General features: G+C 34.4%; 1 protein-coding gene across 2 annotated transcripts in view; it reads left to right on the top strand.

Annotated features, from left to right (window-relative positions):
- The first annotated feature begins 7,260 nt into the window (after positions 1–7,260).
- Positions 7,261–19,478, top strand: part of LOC150110596 (rab11 family-interacting protein 4A-like) — a 249,791-nt gene continuing 237,573 nt past the window's right edge. Inside the window, exon 1 of one of the 2 annotated variants that reach the window (XM_090395061.1) lies at positions 7,261–7,604. In XM_090395061.1, coding sequence (XP_090251187.1) covers positions 7,464–7,604 — 141 coding nt within the window. In that variant the 5' untranslated portion in view covers positions 7,261–7,463. The remainder of the gene's footprint in view (positions 7,605–19,478) is intronic. The other variant, XM_090395062.1, reaches the window with a different exon arrangement.

Genomic DNA, 19,478 nt, shown 5'->3' with positions numbered 1-19,478 from the left:
CTTTAAACTCAATTTTATTTATTTATTTATTTTTTTAAAACGAAATTAACCGAAGGTGAATAAATATAACGATAATCCAATATAAAATTAAGGCAACGACATAAGGTATAGTTTCCATACTGAGGGCGCCTTCCTGGTGAGTCGTGATTTCGTTAGCAAAGGAACGCGAAGTAATGTGCAAGTAACTTTCGGTTACATTGTATCAGAACTTGCGTAATCAGGGCCAGAAGCGAACATCTTAACTCCTACATATGAGATTGGGTGACTTGGAATCGATTCCAGTCGCAGTACGAAAGGATCTTTTATAAAAGCTTTTCAGTTAAAGGTTGGTCACTCAATCTCATGTGGAGGAGTTACGGTTTCAATCCCCCCCCCCCATCCTCTTCTGTTATCTCGGATTTTTCATGTCTCAAATCATGCAAACCAATCATAGAACACATATAGTTCACAGATGCAAATCCTTTCCCCCGATAATAATAACTTTGGTTTAATTAGATGATATTGTAACTGTCCTTATTGGACTCATAACCATCATATCATTGGACACTAAATAAGTTATATCGTCTCTGTGATATTAAGTACGCATCTGATTCTCTTTAGTCATCATCATCATGCTTGTCAAGGATTTAGGCGTGAGTGGCCTGTTCCAGCCTCAGAAGTCATCGTTGAATCTCTTAAGAGAACGTTCTGGTTTTCTTTTTCCTAATGGTTTGTAATTTGAAATTCAAGAATAATTGAATGCAATTTGAAATTCAAGGCGTAAGGTAATATAATATTGCTGTGCTGTTATTTAACGCATAAATATACATGATTCATTTTTTGCAAAGCAATGTCTAACGTTCAGAGGATCATAGAAGAAACTTTATGAGCGTAAGAATCGGAATAGTAGAATATTTCTACTATTCCGATAATAGAAAGGGAGAGAGAAAAATTCTAATGAAATTTTATTTCAATATTTCAACACAAGCTCAAAATGTTTGTTGATCGTCGAAATTAGCCTGCCAAAGCGTCGAGTAGTTTATAGCGATAAATGAACTAGTTTTTCTTATTTACTGGTCTTTTTTTTTTAGGTACCAATCTGAGTGAACTACTTTCAGCACTCTGAACTGCCCCTCTCCTCTAGAAGAAGAAGAAGAAGAAAATGTTTAAAGTTGTCAATTGATCATTATGCAAATACTTTGACATCTGCGGTAATCTAAATGCCATAATTAGCCCTACCATTCCTATTGTATGGAAGTGAAATCTGGACAATAAAACAAAAAGAAAAACGCAGATTAATAACAGCTGAAATGAAGTTTATGAGAAAAACTGCGAAGTATACGCTATTCGATCACAAAAGAAACAGAAATTATGAAAGAATTAAATCATTAGGAATCAATAATAGAAAAAATTAAAAAATATAAACATAAATGGATGGAACATGTTGAAAGAATGAAAACAGAAAGATTACCAAAACAAGCTTTAAATTACTAACCATTAGGAAAAAGAAAGCCAGGACGTCTTCTTGAGAGATTCAACGATGAATTCTAAGACAGAAACAGGCCACTCTAGACCTAAATCCTTGATAGGCATGATGATTAAGAATTATAAACACGTTAACACAAGAATATTTTAATGTTTGTGAAATATTTCAGTCTGAAACTAACAGACTATCCTCAGTGGCTTGATAGGAACAGTTTTTTACAAGGTGGAATACAAGCAATTGATCATTCAAAAGTAGAACGAGTCGCGCGATGTTATATTGCTAAGCATTAAAGAGAGGTAAATTTCATCAGGTGATGAATAAATTATAGTAGTAATTCACAATTTCATATAACAATCTTAATTTATAAATTCAATTAAAGATAACATTAGACTAACGTAAGAAATACAGGTCTCAATTAATTTTTTTTTTTTTAGTGTGTTATCCGGATTACACTTTCCCATATTTTTGATACGGATATACAATCATTTCGATTCAAGTTAGGGCGTTGAGGTAAGGCCTCAGCACTCTCTTTGAATAGGCTTTCGAATTTATAGCGATATCTGCGTAGAAGGCGTCTTGGACCAGAGAATGTTGTGGCTTGTCTCTGTCCCGTGCTGCGCCAATTCCAGACTTATCGGATTTGCTGTGAAGAATGTATGATTGATGTTCTTGTATTCTTTTTTCTATAGAGCGTCCAATTTGCCCAAAGTACGACAGATTGCGGTTACAAGGAACTTGATATACACCAGGCAGAGACACATGCATATACGTTGAGCGTTTATCTTTAGAAGAAGGGAAAAGTAGGTGGATAATTTGTTAATAGGGATATAAGTGGCTGTTAAATCATATTTCTTCAGAATTCTTGAAATTCGTTCTGAAATCTCGGAAATATATGGAATTGATTATTGAATCAATTCCATATATTTCCATAAATTGAATCAATCGACGTATTGATTCTTTGTTGTTCCGGATTGGATTGTAGGAATCGAACAGATGTCGTGTAGTTTTTTCGGAGAAGCCATTTAATTTAATGTGATGTTTGATAGTTGAAAGTTCTTTCTGTAATTCATGGGGAGTTAAGCAATTAGTTCTAGCTATCGAATTAAATATTTTATGATTCCTGTTTTTGATAAGGATGATAGGCAGATTGTTTGAGAATGTAATGTCCAGTAAAAGTGGGTTTTCTGTAAACTGTTGTTGTCAGAATACCTGAAGGTGAGCGGAAAGGAGGATGTCTAAAAAAGGATAATAACTTGTTGTCTTTTTCAATCTCCATGGTAAACCTAATACGAGGATGTCAGGAATTGATTTTGGCTAAAAAGGAAGGTAAGGAATCTCTGTTGTGAGGCCACACTGAAAAGATGTCGTCTATATATCTCGCCCAATATATAGATGAAAATAGGAGTTTTTTAGATGTTCCAAATAAACGTTGGCTAGACCAGGTGAAAGTGGACTTCCCATGGCCGTTCCTTCAACTTGGTTGTAGAATTTGTTTTGACACAAGAAATATCCAGAGTGCATCCCGAAATCGAATAATTTTACGATATCTTGTGAGAAAATGTCAGCAAGTAATTTTAAAGACTCTTTGAGAGGTACATTAGTATATAGAGATTCTACATCGAAGCTCACCATAAGATCAGTAGGTTGTAATGAGATATTTTTTAATTTATTTAAGAAATCCGAAGTGTTTTTCAAAAAAGAGCATGATTTGCCTATATGCGATTTCAATAATTTCGCTAAATATTTGGCTATGCGATAAGCAAGTGAATCAGTACAGTCAACTATAGAACGGAGAGGAATGTCTGTCTTATGAATTTTTGGTAGACCATAAAATCTAGGAGGTCTTGCAAAATGTGTTTTTAACCTTTCTATCGTGTCTACATCTAAACTTATCACCTTACTTCAACGTCCTAACTGGAATCGAAATGATTGTATATCCTTGTCAAAAATATGGGAAAGTTTAATTCAGATAACACCAAAAAAAAAAAAAAAAAAAAAAAAAGAAATTTAAAAAGTAGTCGAATTAAGGGTCTCAATTTTTAAAATTTAGACCTTTAATTCTTGCATTAATCTAATGTTATCTTTAATTGAATTTATAAATTAAGATTGTTATATGAAATTGTAAATTGATACCTATAATTTATTCATCACTCTGATGAAATTTACCTCTCTTTAATGCTTAGCAATGTAACATTACGCGGCTCGTTCTACTTTTGCAAAAACTGTTCCTATCAAGCCACTGAGGATAGTCTGTTAGTTTCAGACTGAAATATTTGGCAAACATTAAAATATTCTTTTGTTAACGTGTCTATAATTCTTAATTTAATGTCACAAGTGTCTCTCAAGAATAGGCATGATGATGATGATTATTATTATGCGACACCTTCAGGAAGTCCAAAGACTCATCAAGGGAGGGCATCTACTCTACAGCTCTGTCTCCACCACTAAACCCACCCACCCACCCACTACAAAGAACCGCAACTACACCAACGCCATCTACTGCCCACCACAATCACTAGTATCTTCAAAGACAATCACAAACATCCATACCCACGGTGGGATTCGCCCTCGCAACCTTTTGTCTGGAGAGCGGATTCGCTAACCACTCGGCCAGCCCGGCTTATGATGATGATGATTATATTGATTCTGTTGCATGCATGTTAAAAATATTATTCAACTGTTAAATAAATTATATAAAATTGTCACAGATGTATATTAAAATAATTCAAAAACAGAAACCATCCTTGGCAGTGTCTGATATTTAAAAAAAAAACAAAAAAAAAAAAAAACGCTTATTTCAAGAAAGGAAAGGGAGGTGAGAATTTCCGTCTTCTCTAAATGTTGGCTGGTTTTAACAGGCTAAGTTGGTACTCACGTAACAGAGAACAAGGAAGGTAGAAATAGTTGATCCAGGGTTGGCATACTACTGTACTTGGAAATGCCTTCCTAGTGAGAGAGTAAAAAAAAAATTAAATCACTGAAATATCAGTTAAGAAAAATAAAAATACAAAATTATCACCATTAAAAACTATGTTAGGATCAACTGAATGTATATTATACATTTTTGAAACGAGATTTTGATTTCATTGACGATAAAAATATTAAAGTCGTCATAACATGAGTGAGACCCATCAGACAATTTTTAATTGTTAACTGGCGCTCCTGAAGAAAAGATAAATGTATCACCAAAATCTGTTGTTAGATATTTTCTTCTAAAATATTTTATGATTATCATATCATCATCATCACAAACTCTACAAAAACCAAAGACTCATTGCGGAAAGCTATTAATATTCACTTATATGCTTCGCATTCATCATTCCCAGCCAGTACATTCCTCTTAGTTAGCATAGACGCTGTCTTTTGGTTGAAAATATTTGGATTCGAATTCCGTTAAGGACGCAAAGAACTTTTAGTGGGGCTTTTCAATGGAAGGTGAGTTAACCGCTCTCACATTTTACTCCAACACTCAGTGGCGCACTCAGGATTTAATCTTGGAGGGAGCCGAGTTCTCATAACTTAATCTTGGGGAGGGGGGGTGAGCAGAGATGAGTAGACGATTTGAGAATACACACTACGCATTGCATGCGACCTATGACTAAGCATCTGCAGTGATCGCCAATACATGATACCTGTGATCTCTGAACCGGCTCGGGCAAACAAAGTATTTCCCGAGCACTACTTCGTTTGCTTTGCGTTCACAACGGCCGTGATCCCCGAGAGCCAGAGGGTATTCCCACCTTATGCGACCGCTAATTCATAAGTACAGTAGTAGAGAAATAGAAGACACGACACAACAGAAAAAAAAAAAATAATAATAATAAATTTCATTAGGAAAAGATTTTTAGAAAATTTTGGCGCACCCAGGGGTGAGCCAGGGCCCCTTGGTCCCCTCCCTGGGTGCGCCAATGTCAATACTTATTTGCTTTATGATAAATTCATAACAATACAACATTCCAAAAATATTTTTAAAAAATGTGTTCATCATTCCCTTCACATATTTATAACATATCACTTCCGATTTCTTGTTTTAGATTCCCTCGTGCCATCTAGTAAAAACTCAAACAATTCCACAAACTCCTCTCACAAAATTTCTGCAAGCTATTCTGATCGATTCCAAAATCCCAGTGACTAGTCTTTGGACGTTTGCCAGTTTTCTTATTCTCGGAAATCCATATGAAATATGGAAGAAGTAATCGAGATGCGGTCTTCCTCCTAAGTTTTCGTGTGTTTGAATAAAAGCGATATATTTTCTTTAGCTCCATCATGTATCGCATATTCAACATATGAAAATATACAACGGACTAACGAATCGATGAACAATGATCTAACATGACACCCTACTCATAAACAGAATGATAGCTTAGGAGTTAAGAAACTGAAAACTTCTTAGGTTTCAGTTTCTTAAAACTGAAAAATGCCAAAATAGACTTACAAGTAGCTATTGCAGCAGTGGCTGCCCGTACATAAGCACTGCAACACTGCAGCACCCCCAAGGAAAAAATGAAAAAAATAAATTTTGTTTGTGTTTATAAATAATAACAATGCTTACAACATTATATAAATGCAGTACAACATGTTAAAAGTTACAGCTTATGTTTCAACAGTGATTGAATAGTTAATAATTGGAATTGTTCGATTAACGCTTTAGATTACGAAACAAACGCACTGCGATCTAACGCCGATATTCGTTTGCTCTTGTCATTGCACGTTACGTCATTCCTAACTGTAACTGCTCAAACGGCAGTGTATTTTTAGTCTGCTTACGCGCCTTATTTCTGTGAGATATGAAACGTTTATTATTGGTGCGTGTGCGTGGTGAACTATTTTTTGTAAATCTTATTTTATTTTGTTAAAATAACATATTATTATTAATTTATTATAGATTCAAGGCTGAATTATGACGAGTGTCACTGCTGAAAATATGAAAAAAATTAATTAAATTAAGGGGATATTAAATCCCACATTGATTTAAAACCGAGTAGGAAACTCAAGGATTGGAATCAGAGAGTTTCATGCCGAATATAGTATAGTATAAAAAATTAAAAAACTATAAAAGTATCGGCGAATACTAGCGTGAGCTGAATACAAGTAGTCTTAGAACGTAGTACAAACACGGGCAACTCGTTGCAAAGGAAAGTTCTGATCGCTAATCTTGGAAAAAGAAAGAAATGAAAAGAATTATATTTTTTCAATTATCGTTACACGAAACAAATGCACTGCGATCTAACGCTGATATTCGTTTGCACTTGACATTGTTATTATTGGTGTTTGTTCATAGTGAGGATTATATCTGATGCTAGTTCACTCAATGAGTTGTTCAGCTTATAGGCTCTTCACTCACTCCGTCTTAAATGAATAACTCCTACCATATTAAAAAAAAAAAAACGGCTTTGGTGTAATCACTGTTTATAATAATATATTTATTTCAGGGAGAGCGACAGAGGGAGCTATCGGCACTATTATCATGAGATTCGTTGCAATCAGCAGGTGGCAATTCGTGCTAGTACCTCGAACTGTGACCGCGGACTGTTGCGCACCTCTAGGGATCTATTGTTTATCTGGTACGGTTCTTAGTTACCTTCGCGGCTGCTCACCTCCCTTTCAGGAAGTGAGATCACGTGGTTTAGGAGCGTACAGGAAACACAAACACAGACTGTTTTAAAAAAGTGTCTCTCACGATATCCGTTTATTATTATTTTCTAGTGGACCTACTTAAGCTAATCTTAGTTATTGTGCGAGTTGTCGACTTAATACTTACAGAATTCGTGCACGATTTATTAGGAACTATTTTCTTCTAAACTAGCATGTAGTTATGTATCTTCCCGCCCATGTTTCTCTGTATCGAACGGAGTTGCTAAGTGGAGATAATTCTCGGTACCTAGCGGCAGGAATGCCAGAGTGACACTTTAACATGTAGTGAAGCCGGCGCGTGGTGTTTGTGTGTGTATGCATATATCCGTCCAAGAAATGTGGCTGTCTACAAGATGGTGAATAAATGGCGATGGAAGAGGAAACAGACACTAGTGTGCAGCAATTACGTCAGGTTTTTGACCTTTGCGACGAAACAAACTGTGGCTTCATTCCCGTCCATCAATTGCGTGACATTGTGAGAAAAAATCTTGGCAGCAGTGAGGAGGTAAGTTGACCACTGGTCATTTGTGACTATGAATAGTCCTTGACCTTTCTGCTTGCTTTGGATTCAAGCGGCTAGGAATTTGAAGCTTATTTACAACAGTTCTTAATCGGAAAAATTATGCAGAGTTTAATTTAAGATGTCAACCAACTGTTGATTGCTTTGTTTTTTTTACTGTCAACATATTTAGAATTGTACATTTAAGAAAAAATTAAGAAAATGAACTATGCAAGCTTCTGTTTTTAATTTCGTAAACAATATACTTTTACTGTCTAAGAATTTAATTAAAAACTATTCGGATTTTCTTTTCTTTAAATATTTAAATTTAAATGTTTCATATGAATGTGAATATACAATCGATGCCAGCTAAAATACACGGAGGCGAAAGTAGCAACCAGATTTGTTGTTTGTTGAGTGTTTAAACAGAAAATATAATAATAAATAGCAAGAACAATAAAAAAAAGCGCAAATTTAAGACTACTTCAGTACGAGATTCAGTGAAGCTGTCTCATACTTTTTTGTATTTTCTTAACACTATCGACAAATGGGAATTAATCATATATCTGTAGAAGTGCTTTATTTTCCATTATATTCTCTAGTTTTTGTTCTCGTTAGTACATATATTATAATATAAATATAAATCTTTTATATTTGTTTCATAACCTTTCTATAACCAAGAATGGAACCAATTCATTTTTCTCTCTTCATAAACTTCAAGTCAGACAACATTTGATTATCACAATTCTTTCGGATGAGATCATAAACCGCCCTAAGCAGTTTACTTCGAATGAAAACGCCTTTAAAGCTTCACTTTACTCTTTTATTGCAAACGTATTTAATTTGTGAATTTTCCATATTATTATACTTTTAAGAGTTAAGTCATAATAGTCTCTGTGTGGGATGTAGCTGACACTATTTCCTTTTAGCAAAAACCAGGATTCCAACCACACAATTTTCGGAAAGACCTAGATTGTAACTTCCTATTTAATCACACTTGGGTGTGATCGATTTATTTCCGTAATTAAGCTGTTTCAGACGTGCACGCAATATTTTTTTCCTCCTCGCGAGCATAGAGAAAGAACTGTTTCTCGATGTAATATAGTTAGGTCTCTATATTAATAAATCGCTAACATCTAAAAGGCTTGTTTGCTACCTCAGTTCAGTTGAATTGCTCGGAATTAACCCCGAGGCACCTCAGTTTCACAGGGGAAAGTGTTAATTGTATATGCTGTCTAGCCCGTTTGCGTGTTTTATACGTGTATGTGAAGGGTGGGTTACGAGACCAGAAACCATCCACCGGAAGCGTCATTGCACTGTGGTGTGTAATTTTATGGTAGTGGGAAGGTTTAATAACTGTCAATACTTTGGGAAAATTTATGTCCAGTTAGAAGGCCTTTGGAGGAGGAGGAGGAAGTGGGGGGGGGGACTCGTCGTAGGAGAGTTGTGTTTTTGAAACGTTTTTTTTTTCTCCTTTTTCAAGTTTTGTGTATTCATTTAAATTTTGAAAATAATAATTTACATTTCTCATGTATTTCTCTTGTTTGTATTAATTAACAAGCTTGGTATCGATGTCATGTTGACATTTTTATTCGCAGAAACGAATTAACTGTTGGTGTCCTTTTCAATAATTGTACTGCGGTTTAAAATTTACGCCTGAAAAAAAAAAAAAAAAAACGTAAAATTATTAACTACTTTTATTTCTATTTTATAAAACGTTTATTAAGTCGTCTTTTTATTTAAATTGTAATGAAGTTTTGAAATGTTACAAATATGATTTAGAATAAAAATTTTAATTTTACCTTATTCACAGTAATTATCGTAGTGGTTTTTATTTTCGGGCTAAGATTTGCCTTATAAGGCATATAAGGCAATAGATACATTTACTAAGATACATTTGCCTTATAAGGCATATATTGAAAGAATTCTGAATCATTTCAACAATACGAATTAAAAAAAAAATTTTTTTCGTGACTTGTCATTACATTAGCACTATAGAACACATTACTTAATCTTCAAGTATTGCTTGTCTTCGACGATTAAGCGTTTAATAAGGCATCGAGGATATGTTTAGTGAAACAGACTTCAATGCAGTAGTTGTAATTCCGACTCTGTCTGCATTAATTACTTTGAGACAAATCGAAAGAGAAGTAGAGCGTGTTCGCTTTTTTTTTTTTTTTTAGATTCTTTAACTCTGCAGTTAGGTCGTTTAAATATAGAAGACTTTTCCGCAGATCCCATTGTTCATGAACCGTGACTTCATATAGACGTAAATTATCTTCAAATTATCAGACTCTCTCTTATCTCCATCTTTCTTTCCCATTATCATTTAATGATGTGCAAATATTCGACATCAAGTTCACCTCAAGCAGTGATAGTGGGATGTAATGTATGAATAAATCTTAACGATTTTAAATTATTATTGCCTTTTTTTCTTCCTATGGTAATTATATCTGCGTGATGCATATCACACAGCCTAACGTTTTTATTTTATTTTATTTTTTTTTTTAATAATTTCCTCTAGTAGATATGTTAATATGTTCTTCCACACCCATTAAACTGAGAGTGTGATTATTTCTCACCACTTTTGTTTGGTGTGCGGATTCATAGATCACAAATGAGTACTCGAATTTTGCATTTTATCGTTCAGTTTGTTGATTATTAACGCAAGTTCGATATATATATTTCTCTCATCCCATCTGATTTTCAAAATTGGTTTAATTTTTAGGTAGTGTGAAGAAAATTTACAATCTTTACGTTCTCTTGTAGTACCGTTGACATATGAAAGTGGAAGAATATGGCGATTCAGTCAGAGCTTTCAAATGAAGTTTCAGTTATCTGACTCAAGGTCACTGTTCTCTCTCTCTCTCTCTCTCTCTGTGTGTGTGTGTGTGTGTGTGTGTGTGTGTGTGTGTGTGTGTGTGTGTGTGTGTGTGTGTGTGTGTGTGTGTGTGTGTGTGTGAATTAATCTTAACGATTTAAAATTATTATTGCCTTTTTTCCTGCCTATGGTAATTATATCTGTGATGATGTATATCACACAGCTTCCCCCCCCCCCCCGAACGAAATACACGAACGAGTTATTTTGTTCAAGGTATCTCCTTCAGCATTCACGATTTCATTCTCGAATATTTCTCTTTTTCTTTTAATGAATATACTTCATAAGCAAGACACTATTGGACTAAATGGTATAAGAAATGATATGATAAAAAATATACTAATATTAAAAGTATACTAGTTATTAATGAATCATGGTTAGTCACCATAATAATGCTGCAGGTTGAAATAGGTAAGGCGTGTGTCTTTCACGGTCATGTTGCCCACTTATTTCTCTCATCCCCCCCACATCTTAAGAATGCTGCTTTGGATAGATATTGTCATTGTATTCAATTTTTGTTACTTATTAATCTTTGTTATATTTAATTTCTAATAGTATACTAGCAGAGCCTAGTAAAGAAAGCTAAAACCCACTTCAAGAAAATTCAGACTATACTGTTAATGTCTTCTGTAAAATTGTTATTATCTTAAGTCTTGTCTCTTTTTTTTTTGCCCATTTCGATGTCTTATATAACATGATCAGGGTTATAAAGTTGCCAAGATTGTTTTTCATATCGAGAAAGAACAAACTTAGATATTTCATATTGAAATAAAACGTTTAAGAAAATGCTCTCTTTATATATATAATTATGGACTTCTACTCGGTTGTTGTGATACATTTTTAAAAAATATAGATTTAATGACTTAAAAACCGAGTCATTTGACCAATGACTCGGTTTTTAATTTTAAGTCAAATGACTTAAAATTGCAACACAATTATGTGTTGCAATTTTTACCTGTAATTTTCAGTTTTTTAGATGCTTCAATGTTTATTACTATTCTCTTCCTTTAATGAATATCTGATGAAGGCTGTTATAAGCCGAAACTAGCTATATTATTCTCATAAAAAACTCTATAAGTTACCTCGGTTTTTAAGTCATTAAATCTATATTTAAAAAAAAAATAATAATAATAATAATAATAAAAATATATATATATATATAATCACGGATTTGCATTTGTGAAAACAGGTGTTGCTACTTATGTGTCAAAAATAGCCTTTGTTATATAAGGCTATAATTTCCTTTATTAAGCACAACAGAAATTGATGCTATTTAAATTAACAGAAACCAAAAAATCTCCCATTAATTCCGCAGTCTTAAACATGACTTTAATTACAGGAAAGGTTTATAAATATTTTAGAAACTAAATCCAAGCATTGCGAGTGTCATGAGTTTCGTGTTGATATCATTTGGAACAAATTTGTGTTTTGTGTTTAGGTCAGCTGCATTCTATCATTTCTTTTTCTTGACGTCGATGCTATATATATATTTTCTGATTCGGAATGGAGGGATTGGAAGCAAAGCCTTTGTAATAAAAAAAAATAAAAAAGTCACATATTTCAATACTGCATGTGTGATATCGATGAATTGAGAGGACAGGTTGTGTTAGTTCTGGAGCACAAACTTTCAGTACAGCAGGAGAAATATTAAGGCTAAGCGACTTGTTAGTATGAAGACTATTATTGAGTATTTTTCTGATGACTTTCTGACGAAAGATCAGAGAAGGCACACTAGACAGTTCGTGAGATGGGGGGGGGGAGATTTGCCTTGGTCGTCTGTGGAGTAAAATTCAGATGCGCCAAGAGATCTGCCCTAACTTTAGGAGATGTTACTCTACCGCCATGAAAGGGCAGTAAGTTGTGCCTTAGCGGCCAGAAGACTAAGCCGCCATTCGAACAGAAAGTAAAATTGCTGCATTTGGCAAAGTTGTGTTTTCACTAAACTTTTGTTTTTCAACCAGTTCAGAGGGATAAATGCCTTTGAAACTGGCTTTAAAAGAAGTATTATGTTGATTCTGTTCAGTGACAGGGTGTTTTGATAGTTTTAATGTGCTAGGAATTATACTGATGTAGAGCTCTCTGTCACAGAAAAACAAATTTGTGAAATAGAGAATCAGTTTCAAGAGATGTCCATGATGACAACTTGAACCAAAGACATGCCATTCGATGAACTGTTGTGTGTGTGTGTGTGTGTTTATCCAACCCGGCCAAGAAAGACTGTAAGCCGTTCATTTACAATCTTTCCCCTGGATTAGTAGTATTTGCACCGTGTGGTGGCACAAGGATTAGGTAACCCGGGTACTTTACTCTAGAAACCAAACATGAAACTTTTTCCAGCGCCTCTTCATGCTTTCAAATAAGCTCTTCCGAGTAATAAGATTGTACAGGATTTTATTTTATTAATGTATCACACTGAGAGGTGAAGGTCATGGACCAAATAACACTTTTACAAACATATATAACAATGGATTCGAACCCACACCTCGGCCTATGTCAGTTGAAGCTGAAAGATTCATTCACTAAGCCAACAGGCAGATTAAATGTTGATATTTGGTGCAAAATGATGTGTTTAATTATTAAGAGGACTCTTAATGTCAATAGAGAGAGAGATCATAAGATTAATTCGAATTGGAAATGTGTCTGAAAAATGATTAAAATAAATCAGCACTTTTTTACCCAAAAAAGTCACCTTGACCACGTCTTGGCTGGCCTTTTCTATTCACAAAATTTAAAAACTACCTCGAGCATTTCACTTTCACTCCATACACGACATCCAGAAATATGCTCTGCCTACTTTTTCTTTTTTTAACAACTCTAGAGAAAACGATTTTGCTATTTATTTCGAAAGCCAGATAGTACTAGAAGTAATTTTTAAAGCATAACGTACTACTATGTAATAGCCCACTATGCAGGTAATAATCACGATTACCGGTAACCCCCCCCCCCACCTTAAAAGTATTCATTAGGAGACATGTCGTGATGAACTCTGTATAATAATAATAATAACAATAATAATACCGCATGGCCTCTTTTCTCAGAATGAACCAAGATTTTTTTCACACACACACACATAAGGAATGGGCCGAGTCCTTGTTTCAAAATTTAGAAACTCATCTATTAAAAAAAAAAAAAAAAATGCCACGTAGAGTAAAATAAAATCGACGGAAGCAGAATAATGTTAAATAAATGAAGAAGATTACGCAAATCAAAATCTATATCATAAAACTATTCACGCCACCCTTTTTCGTTTACATTTATAATTAAGATAATATAAAATAAATGAGGTTCAAATTGAAATATTTATATTGATGAACTAAATAAAACTTAGTTTATCAAAATATACAGAAAATCTACCATATGTTTTTTCCCCTCTCCTCTGTGTTCTGCACTCCAACAGAACCCTGAATATCAAGCAGTCTACAAATGGGAAATTTGAAAAACTCATCAGTGTGTGCGTGTATCGCAATAGTAGTGAACCAAATAAGATATACGAGAGACTAGATGTTTAGATTTATAAAAATATTTTATGAAATACTCAAATTATGCAATTCCTCATTGGAATTTCTTGAAAAAAAAAAAAACTTCAGAAAACTATCGGTGAGTAAATGTATATTTTGACCAAACGTGTCAAGAAGGCTAAGCAGAGTTCGACGAAATGCTTGCTTTCAAGTCAAGAAGATGGATTTTAAAGTTACTTAAAGATTCTCTCGATAACAGAGTTCGATTGATGCCTTAAATTTCTAACAGATGTCTGCATTTCTTGTGCCTTTCATTCTCGTAACAGAGAAATGAATACGTTTCGTAAACTTGTATTTTTCTGTCAGTACTTTCTGCGGTGCCCGTAGAATATTGTTGTCACGGCTAATGTTACATTCCGTTCAGAGATGTATTTGGTGTGACGAAATGCAAAAAAGTCTTCAGCATCTAAACAAATTCCAAATGCTGTAATTTTATTGTGTTTACACGTGCTCTACGGGTCAGTAGGAATGAGACGTGTGAATGCAAATCCCGGAACCGATTCCATGGTTCATTGACTACAATGGATTCACCCTACGCCAGACAAAATACTCCTGCGAATGCCACAGAAGCATCATTTCACGGTAGCCACTGCTTTAGCAGTGAATGAAGAGAGGCATTCGTTAGAGTTGCTTGTGTTTGTACTTAACGGAGTCGAGATATTTTATTTGCATATGTCCGAGCTAACTGTACACGCCCCAAAATACAAAGTAAACGTAAAAGACGTTGTAGCAAAAATAAATACGTCAAACAATTTAAAAATTATGGGTGTTTGTAAGTGCAGACAGGGAATATGGTGGTCAAGAATATAAAAATAAATAAATAATACAATTATTTATAATAAAGTTCAACAGTATTAATTATGTCTATCTGTAAAGGAGCGTTTTTTTTATTTTATTTTATTTAAGAAAAAAAAAAGTCTCAATTTCATTTCCATGATTTTCATGCATTATTTTGGAATACTGTTTATTATTATTATTAACCTGGCATCCCCACAGAGTCCAAAGACTCATCGCAGGAAGTTCAACCTAACCACATTTATTTATCGCACGCGGTGTAATTATCATCCCCCCCCTTAAACTAATTCACTGACAAAGTACTAACAACCGTTGTTGGTGCTTTGTAGCGACAATTCATTCTATTTGTTCGCTACTATCTAAGTAAAAAAAATATTTAAAAAAATCAATCTAGTCGTCACACCCCTTCAAACTACACCTAGTTATAATACACGTAGTTATTTCTTTGTTGTGGTAATAGCAGTATATTAATAACTGTGATGTCATATTAAAGTGAAAGTAATTGTCGGTAAAAACAAACAAAAGGCCATCATAAGACATGTACGCAGAGTTTCAATGGGCATTGAGATTCCAAGGTCACATTACGCGGTTCGTAACAGCTGATAATTCAGCATGCTCACAATATTACAGCCTTGTATTGTTTTGGGTAACCAGTGATTGTCACTGTAAAAAGTGTCGAGTCACCAGACGTAAGTTAGAACAAAGCGTATACATAGTTAAATTTGTCAATTATATAGTATTGTGTCTTCCTCTCCAGCGCCCTCTAGAATAACGATTTCGTGTAACATGCTAAAAAGAGCGCGCTAGTGCATGCTTATTTTCATTCTCAAAGGAAATTTAGTTTTAGTTGACTCAATCGCGATGTATGATCGACAATGTCGGTTAATGTAGCAAACGGAAGGATAGACGTGGACATATCTACAAAATATAGTACTGCATTACAGTACATAAAAAAAAAAAAAAAACACTGAACATATACGTTTCAAATATAAAAACGTTTACAGTGTAAAGAAAGTAATTTTTCATATGCTACCGATGAATTTTTTTTCCCTCCTGCAGACTGCTTAATCTAATTTCCAACGTACTTGGCTTTTCATAAAGCATAAAAGTTAATGAAAGGAGATTAAAATCAGCGCTACCGCAATGAAAAACATTGTTTGCTTGGGATATCCAAGATACAAACAAGGTATCTAGAAAAGTCTATTGATTCGTTTCTAAACGAGAAAAGAAAACTCTTGTAAATATTAAAATAAAAAGAACAGCAAATAAAAACAACAGGAGCGCTGTTTTTACGAAGCAACTAAGACTTGATTACTGAAGTCAGTAATTAGTGTTGCGAGATGAAAAACCCTGCTACAAGCCGATTGAGACAGGTTACCTCCCTCGCCTTCAGTTAAAAAGGAATTTAAAAAAAAAAAGTTCTTAGCATCGGATTCGAGCCCAGATATTTTAAACCAAAAGGCAAACATCACTCATGTGTATATGTGTTTGTGTATGGTGTGTCTTTATATTAATGAAGTGCGCGCGCGCGCACACACACACACATACATACAGCTGAGACCGCTCTCAGCAGTGAAACACAATAAATAAAATAATTTCTTTTATTGCTGTCGTAGAAATAATTAAATAATCCTTGTGAGGTACATATTTTGCCAACGAAATTCATTCTGGTTAGTTCCTGCGAATAAAATTTCCCCTATTTTCAGTGGGACTGCAACTGATCGAGCGCCTTAATAAACAAATTTTGTTGAATCTTTTAACAACAACAACAACCTACATCAAAGTTTATTCTGCATCATCCAGTCTATGGTGCGCGATTAAACACTCAGTAAATCTAAGATTTCCTTTAATAAAAACTGAAAGCGTCTATCAGTGAAAATGAATTTTATTTTACTCCACAAGTTAGAGGTGCTTGAACTAGAAATATTTCCCTATGTGCTAACTGTATCGAACAATAAAATCTGACGCAGACCACACCAAGCTACTATATAGGGTTGTCCACCATCTTCAGGTTCCGATCTTTTAAAATGTTTCTAAATGATCATCTAAAATAAGTAACTGGACGAAAATGATTGTTTTTAGGTGGAATTTTAACCTGTGCTGTTGCCAAAGAAACGAAAGAGTCGATTGACAAAATAGGAAGTACAGCGGGAAGATTAATTAGTCTTAAATCAAGTGTTTGTTTGTGGAGGGGAGTAAATCACGTGTGATTACATGTAAGTTTCTCTGTTTTATTTTACAGTAAAAAAAAAAATATCATTGTGCCTTCATTTCAGATTCAGTTTCTCGGATCATAGAAACATAGGATTCTTACCAAAGGAAATGGTCTTTGTTGCACTAAGGAAAGCAAGTGTTATAAAGCACCGTGATGGTTACAAAGCTCCTTATTTCTCTCACTGGTATCAAATGGTATCATATTATCAATATAGGCGATATAATTCCATTTGGTTGTACAGATCTGAGTTCGTATCCCGTCTAGGCTGCAAAGAACCCTTATGAGGACTTTTCAGTGGAAGGCGAGTTAGGTCTCATACGGAGGTGAAACATTTTTCCTAACTCGCCTTCCACTGAAAAGTGGAAGGCGAGTTAGGAAATTCACAATTAACAGACATAATTAACACACAATTAACAGACATAATGGCATTGTAGCCGTTTTTCTTTTGCCGTAATTTCAAACAACCACAACCATCTCTCGCTTTCTTTCTAATAATCGTCAAAAGAACTTGTCATTTTGTATTTTCCCCTTTTCTTTCTTCTTGAGATGAGATGTGTTGCTTACCTTCATTTAATTTCCTTCTTCATTACTTGAATTCAAATCGCCAGAATTGGTGCATTCTTTTTCTGCAGGTCGTTTTGTATTCTCTCAACTAATCTTCAGAAAATTACACGACTCTTCTACTATCCACTCTCCACGCTAACGACCTTAAATAAATTATCCGAGCAATTCCATTAGCGTCAAGATGACATTCCATTACGTAAAATGAAATGAGGTTTCGGTCATAAATGTGCACGTACTCACACACAATCACGCAAGATTAAAAAGCATTGGCAGTGACCCAACAGTATGAAGTTGTGTCAAATTTTTTCTCGTTGTCCACTTTAGCTGGGATTTCCGTACTTTCTTTTTCTTTCTTTCTTTCTCTATACTTTTTGGTATGGTGAAAAAAGGAAGGATCCGTTTTATCCATTTATTCTTAGACCAAATAATCGGCTTTTATATACTTTTGGGAATCTCTGAAAAGGGATTCATTATTCTTGGGTAGGAACGAAAGTGGACCATTTTTTTCAGATTTATAAATGGTCGTCCTTCTTCCAACGCACTATGAAGATTCAAAATTGCACTGGTGTACAAAGCCACAATATTTGCTTGTATAACAATATTTACATGTATTTACAATTTTAACTGCAGAGGTTATATTAAGTTTTTTTCTCTCTTTTTTCCCCCTTCTTATTTTGGTTATTGTTGTTCATCTTTGGATAATTTCTCACTATTCTTTCTCTTCAGAATTATAGCAACGAAAGACAAACTCTCATGAGACTACAGTATCAGTTTGTTGTTACATTAATCTAGACATTTCATGACTAAACAAATTCATCCGTGCAAAATTTGCATCGATGAAAAAAAAAAAAAATTGTGGCGCTAGTGCTGGTAGTCAAGTAATTACAAAAATACCATGCCGACATTGTACTCTAGCTAGTGGCGTAGCTAGGACTTTCTGCCGCCCAGGGAGATCCCTGAGTTTACTGCCCCTCCTCTCAATACACACCAAAAATATTAAAAAAAAAGTCAAAACGACGTAGGGAAAGAAATTAAAACACTATGTTTATGTTTATTTTAGTTGTAAGTATAGTTGTTGAAAACTAATTATTAATTAAGTAATAAAATTACTAAGTTAATATAAATAGAAGAATCGTCGAAAAATAAAATTGTGTCTCACGTGAAAAGTGCCGCCCGGGGCGGACCTCCTCCTCCGCACCCCCAGCTACGCCACTGCGACATTGTTGGTGTTACTGAGATAACGCATACCAAAGCAAGTGAGATTCTTCCAAGATATAAATTCGCACAATGAAGGTGATAATAGCTTTAGTATCCATTTCTAAATTCTAAATATAAAGATAAACTTCGTGAATGGAATTGCGAGTTACGAAAACAAACGCACATAATAAATTATAAAAAGCTAGTTTTCTTTAACAGAGTTAAAGGTAATATTATAGATAAGGAAATGTTTTAGGAAATTTTGAACAAGGCCAAGCTATCAATAATGGCAAATTCCCGCTAGATTTCTACTCATAACGCGGATTCGTCATTAATAAGGCGTATACCAACATAAAATGTGTATAAATCGGACACACACACACACACACAGATGATGCACGAAACAAGGAAAACCTTACCGATTGTATTATGGTTGGTCGTGATATCTTCCGGCTGGTTCAAGATGCTAACCTAGCTGACTGAATAGATAGCGCTTCTACTTTCCAGCTAACAGACTGCATTTGAATTCTTCTGAGAGCACAGAAGTTTGTCTTTGGTGGCAGGCGAATTTCATTACCCGGGTGAGACCACCATCCTGCTTATTGAAGGCCTGAAGTATTCGGACTACACAGTAGAATTTCCAGATCATCTGAACCTTAGCAGATGCAAATACTTCCAACATTTCTTTTGAAGTATTTACATTACCTACCAAT

The sequence above is a fragment of the Typopeltis vanoorti genome, chromosome 1, assembly GCF_054136105.1.
Source record: "Typopeltis vanoorti isolate ZY-2024b chromosome 1, IOZ_Tvanoo_1.0, whole genome shotgun sequence".
Lineage (NCBI taxonomy): Eukaryota > Metazoa > Arthropoda > Arachnida > Uropygi > Thelyphonidae > Typopeltis > Typopeltis vanoorti.
This window is presented reverse-complemented; position numbering and strand designations above follow the sequence as displayed.